Source organism: Polyergus mexicanus, unplaced genomic scaffold, assembly GCF_030449975.1.
Source record: "Polyergus mexicanus isolate NDT 795.1 unplaced genomic scaffold, iyPolMexi1.0 SCAF_17, whole genome shotgun sequence".
NCBI classification, from domain to species: domain Eukaryota; kingdom Metazoa; phylum Arthropoda; class Insecta; order Hymenoptera; family Formicidae; genus Polyergus; species Polyergus mexicanus.
Window position 1 is genome coordinate 395,138 of NW_027223337.1, and position 12,035 is coordinate 407,172.

The 12,035-nt window shown below is 37.4% G+C and overlaps 1 protein-coding gene across 1 annotated transcript in view; it reads right to left on the reverse strand.

Moving 5' to 3' along the window:
- The window catches only part of Ubl3 (ubiquitin like 3), a 32,530-nt gene extending 20,525 nt beyond the window's left edge, over positions 1-12,005 (reverse strand). Inside the window, exon 1 of the mRNA XM_070310127.1 lies at positions 11,171-12,005. Within this exon, the coding sequence (XP_070166228.1) occupies positions 11,171-11,203 (33 nt within the window). The 5' untranslated portion in view covers positions 11,204-12,005. The remainder of the gene's footprint in view (positions 1-11,170) is intronic.
- Between the last annotated feature and the right edge of the window lie 30 nt (positions 12,006-12,035).

The following is a 12,035-nucleotide window of genomic DNA, read 5'->3' on the forward strand; positions in this document are numbered from 1 at the left end:
CCCTGCCGCGAGTTACGATCGCGCTTACGTCATCGCGACGAGGTGCCAAAACTGCAAACTCCTCGCCGAAAAGGACCGTGTGCCTCCCCGAAAATACAGCCGGATGAGAGATGCGAGAAAATAGGCGGAAATCGAGGTCGAGAAATGCAATGCAATACGGTGAGTCGGATTTATGAAGGAATTTACAATTAACAGAGTTCTAATTCCTATAATTATAATTAAAAGAAAAAATTTATCAGCAACTATTTAGTTGTCCAAAAAAAGCCACTTAAATATAAAATGCAAATCAGAACTTTTGCTCAAAAAATTTGATTTAGCATTCTTCAGTCTGAAGCCATAAAATTCATTATAAGGAGTTATTAGTATCTCTAATTGTATTCGATATGACAAATAAAATGAAATTTAAGATTATTTTTCTCTCTCGAAATGTGGATGTTTATAAAAATGTCATTCCTAAATATTGTTAAATTTAGGGGGCACAGGTTTAGGGTAAAGGCTTTTAAATCCGCCAATGGTGCCATCACCGGGATAATAAAAGTAGGTTTCGATCGGAGTAATCCTGGAGAAGGCGATCGGTAGGTAGGTTAACCTCGACCCCCGGCCTTGTCGGCGTGGAAGGGGGGATACGCGAGGCTGATCGATAAAGAAAAGTGTGCTATTTCAGGAAGACTAGAGTATAGGTAAGATATAGCGTGAATCTGGCGTTCGGATATGCGATGATATCTTGTAGACGGGGAAGGAGGAGGTGAAAGGAGTCATTTTCGACAGTGACGAATTCATTTCCTTTTCCGTCTCGCTTCCATTAAGTTTGGCATGACAAGGTTTATCTCATTCGAAAAAAATTCAAGGGAAATTACCATGATACTTTGCGGTAACGAGTTTGACACCAAAATTTTTGTCCAACATCTAAGAATGCGCGATTCAAATGAATAAATGTTAAATATTGATTAATATATATATATATATATTTAGTATTTATATTCATTTTTATATAATGTATAATATTTATTATATAAAATATTTGTATATTTTGTGTATTAATTATAGAATTATTTTTCTATTTATATCCTTATGAATAAAGTAGATTCTTTTTGAGGAAGAATTCCTAGTTTACTCGAAGATTATATCTTTAATAAAAAAATATAAAGATTATATTAACAATAGCAGTTAGTGTATGAAAAGCTCGCGGTGTCAAAACTAAATCATGTATAATTTCCACTTTATTTAAATAATTTCATATTTACCAAAAATAAACCTCAAAAATCGCGAGCCACTTTCTCCTGTATCCGACTCATATTACTTTACTTATTTTTACAATCCATAAAATTCTACAACAGTTTTAGTGGCGCACATATTTGCATAATATATATATATATATTATTTTAATTAATTAATAGAAAAGCATTCAATTTACGAGACGCGCGTATGCAACATCTTTTTTATTTTAAATACTTTATTATATAAAATAATTTTATTAATTTTCGCAAATTAATTAGCGCTTGCAATATTTTTTAGAAAAAGTTTAAAAAAAAAAAATTTCGATCTTTTTCAGACGGTATTTATATGGCGTTGTCGGAAATTTCTTTTCATACAAGAGAACGGCTGGATTTGACGATTAATGCGATCTCATGCGAACGGCTTGTAATTATTGCATGCCGATGCATTTCAATATGGGAAAGAATAGTTTTCTTACGCTGTAATTTATGTGATAAGACACATTGCGCGGGTGAGAAAAGTGAAAGAACTTCCTTATTCCCATCGCGTGTGCAACGAGTGCGAGATAATTTATAGCGGATGCAAGCCGAGCACAGCCCGACTGAATACGATTGTCCGCGATCATCGATGCTGTTGTTGCGGCTTAACAGCAGCGTCACTTTCACTCACTCCTAAAAGCATCTGTCATTTCCCGCGATTCGCCAATTATCGCGCGTAAGAGAAGCTTTAAATATATTTTTCTTAAATTTGTATGTGTGTCTCTTCAAACAGATTTCGAATATATTTAAAGTCAAAGTCTGTTGAATGAAAATTTGACGAATAACTGGATCGTGTTGGTGCTTCGCTTGCTATCTATAAACTCGCACAACACATTTTCCACTTCTCCAAGTATATTTGAAAGCAAATTAAAAATATTTTATTAATAATACGCGTAATAAATATTATTAGAAAAATTGTGCATTTTATATATACATATATCTAACTAGGATCCTAAGTCATTCGACAACAATGTCATTTTATCATTTTTTTAATGAGAATTTTATAAATAATCGCAACGATGTAATTTTCTGCGTATAGCCCTCTCCTTCTCCTCTCCTACCTACCCAAGTATTTAAATAACTTGCTTCGCTCAAAGTAACGTCCAAGGACTCTTGGAAATTATAATCAAACATTCCGAGCGTTTTTTCCCTCAAAATTCCACCGCTCGCGCTCAATCGAGCCTCGTCTTCGTGATTTTCTTCCTGCTCTATTGATTGGATCTTTACAGTCATCGGCAATATGCACAAAACGCGGCTGTACCGTTAACATGTCATCGTATGAATATACTCGAGCGATTCGCTTTCCACGTGATGGGGCAACGGCCGAAAGATCGATCGCCGAGCGAGTGGGATTCAGTGAAAAATCTGTGCCACCCGTAGGATGCAGTTTAGCATCCAACTTTTTGGCACGGGTTTTCCGTGCCAACCGACGTATAGCTCGGGGGAACCGACAGAGGTTGTCTAACGGGCAAAACGATTATCTTCATGCTCGGCTTGGCGCGATCCCTATTTTGCAGGAGCGCGATCGATGCTGCGATCGCGAGAAAATCCATCGAGATTGTTGTTTCACACACACGCTGCAAAATAAGCTTAAATCTCATCGGGAATCCGGAATCGCTCCCCCTGTCGATCGTAAATGCGGTTTTTTTTTTTTTTTTTTTTGTGGCACCATCGAATTGACACACACGGTTTCGATTAAACTTGTTTATACAACGCGTATGATACGGTTGTATCCAACGCTAATAATGGCGCCAGACTTCGCCTGATGCTTTGAACAGAGTTATCGCGATATTTCTTAAAATATTATGTTATTAATAATTTTTTTGCGTATGCGATATAATTTTTTTTTTTTTTTTTTTTTTTTTTTTTTTTAAGTTTTGCAAACAGTCGCAAAGTTTATCGATGTGATCATCGTCCGTCACAATTTTTTTTTGTGTCGTTCCCTTCATTAAATATTTTGATAAGTGTCGAGCCACGAATGAATTTTGCGTCAAGGCAAGACGCACCTCGGATTAATTGCAAAGCAATTCGTTACCTTCCGCCGAGATATTTTATTATTTGCTTCAATGGAGAGAAAAACATATGTTGTTAATTCCAACATTATTTTAACATTCGCGTATATTTAAATTAAATTTTTTCCGCTCCTGATACTGAAATATTTTTGAGATCTCGAAAGTATTAAATTGCAATGTATAATATTAATATATAATATTTCAAAATAAAAATCTTTCTATTTCGATTTATTTAAGTTTGCGTTATTCGCTGATGCCGCGCAACAATGAAACGGTCCCCGTCTCTCTTCAAAGCAATTTCTAGCTATATCTGGCTAAAGAGACATCCGGTAACGGTCCGGGACATGGCGTATAAATCCAACAATGTCACCGACCGTTTCGCCAGCTGGCTCGAAAGTTGGCGAGCTTCAAAAACGGTTTCCGCGGCGCGACATATACTGTGCTCTTCTTCTTCTTCTTCTTCTTCTTCTTCTTCCTCCTCTTCCTTTTTTACGAGAATTATGCGCGCTATCGACGGATCGTGTCCGTTAGTTTTCGATTCACAGGTGACGACAGATTTGCGACTTTCACCAAACTGCTTCTCTCTCTCTCTCTCTCTCTCTTTCTTTCTATCTTTTTCTTCCGGAATAGAGGAGGGCTTTCGAATTGATTTCCTCCTTTCGCTACGCGGCTACTGCTTTACGTCGGCAATTCGGCGAGGCCATAAATTTCACCTAACTCTCAACCATCCGCTCGGAAAGCTTTCTTCGTTAATGCCCCGCGAGCGGCTTTCTTCCCCCTCTCCCCTTCTTCTCTGATCTCTGTTTTTACTTCCGTTTCTTTTATTTCTCGATTACGTGCCACAACATGCGACGTGATCCCTGAATTTTCTTCGGAATTTCGGCGATAATTTTTATACGGTACTTTACTTCAATCCTTTCAATTTACAGGCGATAAATGTATTTTTTATCGGTTCTTAATTTTATTCCTCCCAATCTTAATATTACTAACATAAAATTATGCGAGATGAGTCATCTGTCAACTAAAAAGAATTATGTATATATATATATATATATATATCTTTTTTTGAAGAAGTAGCAAAAAAAGAAATTTATTTAAATAAGACTATATATTGCAATGTTTTAATTAAGTTTCCAACTATGTATTTACAAACAAATAAATTTATCGATATGTTGATTTAAAATGAGATGTGACCATTTAAATTTTTTTCAATATCACATTTCGCTATTATTTCAATTTCTCGATAAATGTGATCCGTGATCTCTGCATTATGTATCTATTAAATTAAGAGCGTCATTTGCTCTACAAACAGTGAGCTATCGGTATATGCTTTCGATTCGCATACACGTTCAATGTATAAAATTTTTAAGCGCACATTTGCGTTAATGGAGTGACGAAAAATTTCGCAAACATTCAATGTCGAGAAAATCAATTTTAATTTATTCTATTACGCTATAATCTATTAGATTGAAGATTTGTATGTGTATACACGTGTGTGTGTGTGTAGATTTGTTCAAACGATAAAATAACATTTTATTCATGAAATTTTGAAAAATTAATTCGTTTAATATGTTATTGCGTCATTTAATTATGCATTTAAAAAAATCGAAAATTTTTATAAAGCTATTTGAAACGCTCATGAATCCTTATGTAATATTATACATTTTATATATGTATTGCTTGAAAAAAATTAACTGTTTACATTTTGTAACGTCTACATTTGCTGCGCATAAATAAATATGAAAGGATATGCCAATAACGACAATGTTAAAAAGTGCGATATTTTGGGGGAATCTATTTTACTGTTTCGGCACTCAATATTCATCGCGATTGAATATCGCTCGGAAAGACAGGATGCACACGCCATGGGCAAATTCAACTACTATACCATATCCTCCTCCAATACATTTTCGGATATTCATATTTGTCAGAGATATCGAGAAATGTATAGCGATATTTCGAAATATCGTACGACTCTATAAGTCTGCGCATCGTTGCACCGATGCGATACATCTTCGGAATTCCGTTGAGAGATTAATGCAAATTAAAGGATACTTTATATAACTTCGATGTTCTATATATATCGGATTCCAAGTACACATATCACGTGTCGCATTAGAAGCGTTACAAGTAGCGTTACAAATGTTTTAGCCTTGTCTCTTCCGCGATCTCATCTCCATCCTATTTTAGAATTTCTCCTTTTCCTTAAAATTATCGCAAAGACCAGATAATAAAATTTTTCCATCAAATATTAGTAATCAGTCTACTTATCTATTCACATATTTGTCAGCATTTCTTTTAACGGGACATTTCAACGATAAAGGTTTTATTTCTGAAATTCTTCGCATTGTCTTGGATCGTTCTAAATAAGACATCTTACATTACTTGAAAAGGTCACTATAATCCACAAAAGTTGTCAGTGTATATCTGCCATTTATATTAGGTGTACAACTTTGCTTCCGCCGTTTTCCTATAGATGGCTTTAGCGGTAAGTAGTGGTCGAAATAAATAGATCGTAGACGTCGTGCAATGAACTTGGGCATCTGTCAACGTAACCCCATAGAAACATTAGTCGATTTGTGTCCGCATCGTAAAGTTATTCTCGATTGAAAATGTCAGTTTACGAGCCAAATTCTCGTCATTCGCGGGAGGTTTTAATTTTCTGCTTCAATACGAAGAAATCTGCGGCTGAGGCTCATCGAATGCTCTCAAATACTTATGGCGAAGCCGCTATTAGCGAAAGAACGTGTCGCGAGTGGTTTCGACGCTTCAAGAACGGTGATTTTCACGTCGAAGACCGGCATAGCGGTGGAAGAGAGAAGGTTTTCGAAGATGCAGAATTGGAGGCATTACTTAACGAAGACTCGAGTCAAAGTCAAAAAGAATTGGCACGATCATTGGGAGTGGACAATACTTTGAATCATAAATGTATAACCAGTTTTTGACAATAAAGCCTCGAATTTGGGGGAAAAAAACGGCGGAAGCAAAGTTGTACACCTAATAATTACATTAGAAATATTGATTTAAACGATGTTACGAAAATATTACAATAGAGCTCTGTTCGCAATTAAAGTTTGCTTGAAAAACTGGTTTTGCAAACTGACTGGATCCGTGAATCTTTGATTCTAGAACGAGGCTAAATTGCAACGAGGACGGCTTGTAATAGTCGCGTCGTCTTGGAATAATCTCGTCTCGCCTTTCACAAGAGTGTGTAACGTATTATTATCGATCTCGATCGGTAGATTTGCGGTAGACAATAGCAAACAATTTCAATTCACTTGGCTCGTTTAACAAACCGCGATTTATATGAAATAATTAATCCAACAATTTCTCTTTGTCACAATTAATCGCGACTTTATAATCATATAATCGATAAATACATTAATTTTAATTATTTGCAATTAATAATTAATAATTCATCTTTAAGACACAAGCAGTTACAGTAAAATATAATCGTAAATTTTATACCGTTCACATATTTTATATTTATAATATTTTATATTATTCAATCAACGTTACGATTTTTGTTGATAAATTTTTTTATGCTTCATTATTAATTTTTAATATAATAATCGTACAATTGAAAAAGGATACAACTGTATTGTATTTCTCGACAAAGAGACGGGAGCCGTTACCAGCAGCTTGTCCGAATATAATCAATTAGACTAATTCTTAACGTAATATTTTATACTTGACCTTTTATCTTTTTCCAAGATGCGCGATCTTTTTCATTCTCTATGAAAAACATTTAATTTTACAGTTGCAAGATCAAGATACACCGTAATTATCGAATTCGGTGATAAATCCGAGAGTTGGGGCACAAATTATTCGGCGGACAGATCGTCGGTGGCCGGCACCTGCTCATCGCGCGTAAAGTAGATCGCAATGGAACGAACAGACAGGCGCAATTGCGACAGCTGTAGTGATCCCGATGCAATCGCTCGCATGTAACCCAACGTCCATGTTTATTTAACGCAGGTAGCATGAAATACGCACAGAATCTCATAGCGTTCTCCCTGTTTCTCTCTCTCTCTCTCTCTCTCTCTCTCTCTCTCTCTCTTTCACTCTCGTCATTGCGTTAGTACAGCGTATTTACATACCTCTCGACATTCATCACACACTATAAGACACACGCGCCCACGCGCACACGATACAATGCAAATACATGTTTACTCGACGATGCGAAAATAGTTTTTATTTATTTATCGTGACGCAAAATCGCGAGGAGATTTACGCGGCCGAATATATCCAAGTATCGGGAACGCGAGCCATTTTGCGGTTTCGTTCTCATTCGCACATAAGTTGGAAAAATTCCTTTCTTCGCATCACGAAACGGAGAACTACTACAAACCGCACCTGCGCCGATCCAAAATCGAGCGTATTGTCCGATGGGCAATCTTATGAAAACGTAGGTATGCGTGAAAAACGTTGGGATATGCATTTTACGATGAAATGTACAATACGTTGCAGACGAAATCCACGGAAAATTGTTGAGCGCCAATTGTTTGTATAAAAATAAAGGTTGCAGAAAATTCAACTGCCACCATTATTGCAAATTTTAATTTCTTTTATTATACATATAAACTTGTATAAATATATTTAATAAAAATTGAATTTTTACGTGTAAGTTAATTTAAATAATTATTGAAATCTTAACGATGCTGAAATACTCTATACATGTATAACTGTTAATTATAAAAATGTTTCATTAAATAAATATTTCAAGTATATTTCGAAATAAAACCTACAATATTTAACTTTTTATTTTAGATATAGAAGGCATATAAAAAACGAGTAAGTGTGTTATATATATATATATGTGTGTGTGTGTGTGTGTGTGTGTGTGTGTGTGTACCATATATACGCACTTTAGCCACGCGTTCTAGTTTTCATTCGAAAAACTGTTAAATATTAAATATTAAAACACATATACACGTCACAAGATAAATTTTAAATATTAGGAAAATTGCCAGATATACTAGCTAACTAACTAATTGTACAGGAAGAAAATAGACGGAAAAAAATTTTCACATTTATACCCGATAATTTCTAATTAAATACCTAATACCCTTTAACATCATAATTCCAAGGAAATATTAATTGGACGTTTAGATCTACAAGCTCGAGAAGGCGTAATGTTATTACCAAGTCACTCGAGATGGACTTTAAAGCCTTATGAAAGATTCATCTGACACTTTAATTACGTTCAGATATCTAACGCGAAGAAGAGTAAAGCCTTTAATTCCCGAATATTACATTAAGGAGTCGTCGAGCGAGCGCGATGAGAAACGATGTTGATTCGCGAACGAGCATTGTTATCCGTCGCGGATCTAGCCCGTAATCAGAAGGTTAGCGCAAGAGGTGGAAATATTAATTTCTGAAAGTATGATAATGCGTGTGAAGTGAAATCCGATGGCTGACTTTCCATTTGATGCAGCCGCGCGCCGTTGCTTCGCAATCTTTCGTGGAAAATTCGACGATTGATCGAACCGAAACCACCAAACTCGATTATAAAACTACTCGATATGTCGAAAATTGTTCCCAAAAATATAACAGTTCATTTCCATCCTTAAATATACTAAGAACTACTTTAAATCAGATCTCATTTTACATCGTAAATAAATAATTTTATCATTTTTTTTTTTTTTTTTTTTTTTTATGCGATTGTAATATATAAAAGTTTAAAATAATATTACATTTTATTTATATATTGATATTAATCTTGCGTAAAACTATCGGCGTTTATACGTTGAGAATTTACGCACGTGTGTGCGTATGTAATAAACTTTTAATATGACACTAATATAGTAAATAATAAAAATATAAATATTATATAATAAGTTATATTGGATAAATTTAGAGTTAATCGATTAATCAAATATCATTTCTAAAATTAAAATCGCGCGATCGTTATTTTCCGCGTAAATTAAGTTTTTTTTTTTTCCTTCGTTATCGAGATTTAAAGATCACATCTTGATGTTTGATGCGACAAAATAAGCATGTTTCTTTCTTCCGTCCTTTTTACGAGAAATATCGCAAACTATTGTTTTTTCAACGAGAATGCGCAATTTCTACTTACGATACATACGGTGATTTGAATTTTCTAGAAATGACTCCAATATCGTGGAAATATAATTGATAAAATACCACAGACAGTCGCGTGTGAGCGACAGAAATGAATAAGTATACTACTTAAATTGCGTAAATCCGTAGAATCTATTCAATCGCGTTATTAATTTTATCATTTGAGTAATAATATTTCCCTCAAATTTCGATTCATCATCGAGGGAGAAAAAAAAAACACGATTCTCGATTAAGAATAACGAAGTAGAACGTTTTACGATCGAGATTAAAATTCAAAATCACATTCGTATGCGTACGTTTTTATTATACGCGAATTAATAGCGAGTTAAATGCGAGTTGCATGATAAAGGAAAAAAAAAAAAAAAAATCGGAATCGTATCTTATCATCCGCGTTAAGTGTACGATGATACTCGATGATACAAATGGGGGAGAGGGTGGGTGAGGGGGGAGGGGGAGATGTAATGATAGCCGAGGCATAAAACCGTGGGCCGCTTTCATTATTACGAAACGGAACGTATCGCTAAAGACACCAAGGTCCACGGTACTCTGCATTTAATGTCGCGTTTAACGCGTTAAAACGATGCCGTCCGATTCAGAGTTTTATCCTTTTAATGGATATCAATGTCAAACGGCGAATTGGAGAACGGAGAATATCTCTCTCTCTCTCTCTCTCCCTCTCCCTCTCTTCCTCCTCCTATGCGTGTTAAACGGCAAATTTAAAAAAAAAAGACGAAAATTCAGCATCGATGGGAAAAATGTATTCCTGTATTGTTGCGATAACATACCAACAGAGCTTGTCAAAACAGTCTGCGGGACGATAATGATAAACAAACGCGAGAGCGTTCATTCAAATATACCTCCAAGTTGACGTAAACAGTGTCTTGTAACTTGGAAATAAATCGAGCGTGACATTATTTCCGTATCTTTATATTTGATCTCATTTCCTCTTTCACGGTGTGTCTTTTTCTTTTATCTTTCATTCGCGCGTATAGCGACGATTGATCATTCCGAATGTCAAGGCGACGGAGCCGCATTAATATAAAAAAATGCGAGACAGGTATTATAAATTGAAAATCCTTTTTGAAATCTTTCTGAACCCCTATCTTGTTAGTCGGAGGAAAAAAAAAATATATATAAACAAAAGATTAACAACATTTAACAAACAAGTCTCGATTATAAAAATGTAACGGGCGCCAATATTAGGATAAAATTTTAAAATCGCTCTTTAATTTTTTTCTAAGTAGATATAATGATTTTCATAATAAATAATGCATAATATACAATAAAATGCTATTTTGTTTATTCGACTCTGTCGAAGCGACGCTAATTTTGTCGAGCGCGTAAATATCACATGAATAAATGTACCGTTTACTACAAAAAGCGACGCTACATTACTCGGAAACGTTCCATGCACAATTTTTCGCGGAATGTCAGATACGCGAGAGACGTCACGTTCGATGCATCTCGCACTTTCCCGACGACGTCACGGCGCGAAAAGTCTCGCAGGAGGAAATGCAAAAGTAGGAAGAAGAAGAAGAGGAGGAGGAGGAGATTGCGGGGGAGGCGTAGGAGAAGTAGAAGGAGACAAAGAAGGAGGATTCGCGCGAAGGACGACGTAGGAGGGACGACGCGGGAGGAAAGAAGGGAGAGAGAGAGAGAGTGCCGAGAGGGTGCGGTAGATACGAGACGAACCGATGACAGGAGACGCGTAAATGACAGAAGGAGAGAAAAAGAGACGAATAGGCAAACCGATTTCACAGACGGATAAATGTGATAAAAAAAAGAGAAAGGATTAAAAAAAAACGGAGAGAAAGCACTGACCTTGTCCGAGGGTATAGTGCGCACCGTAGTCATCGTAACTGAGGGCCAGGAGGCGTCGTGTGGCGAGTAATCCAGGGTAATCGGCGGAGTCTGTGATCCCGACAGCGATGTCGAGCGTCTCGCGACGTCCGCCGCCGACGACGACGACGACGACGACGGCGACGGCGACGACGACGACGACGACGACGACGACGATGACACAATGATCGTTGAAACGATTGTTGACGACAGATTGTTGAACGATAACGAGAAAGAGAGAGAGAAAGAGAGAGAGAGAGAAAGGAAAGGCGGGAGATGAATGGCGTATTCGCGGATGCACTTTATTATACTGTCAACTAGAAGGACGACGACAAATGACGACGAAAACACTCTTTCTCGCAGGGGCCCGCCTCGCGCGCGCGTCACGCTACACCATCTCGATAGGTCGCGTCGTGTCGTGCGTGCCGCCTCCTGGCCTCGCACCGCGACCGACACCCCGCTCGAACGGAGCGCTTCGCCGATGGCCGATGGCCGCCGTCGCCGTTACTTGTACGCGTCCGGGTCGGGCCGTTGTTCGGCCAACATGTTGAGACGCTCAATCGCACACAACTGTCAGATGCCGAACCAGATGTACGCGGGGACTACGTAGTCCTGGTGTGCCTAGATGCCACTCGCACCTCACCGCACCGCACCGCACCACACCGCACCGCACCGCACCGCACCGCACCACACCGCACCACACCGCACGCACGCACGCACGCACGCACGCACCCGTGTTACTCGTCCCGTGACAGTGCCAAACACATAAAATGGCGATCTCGCAGATGTAAGATCCGCGGAGCGAACCTGCGTCGCGGAGAGTGCGCGATCGACTAGACGGGTGGAC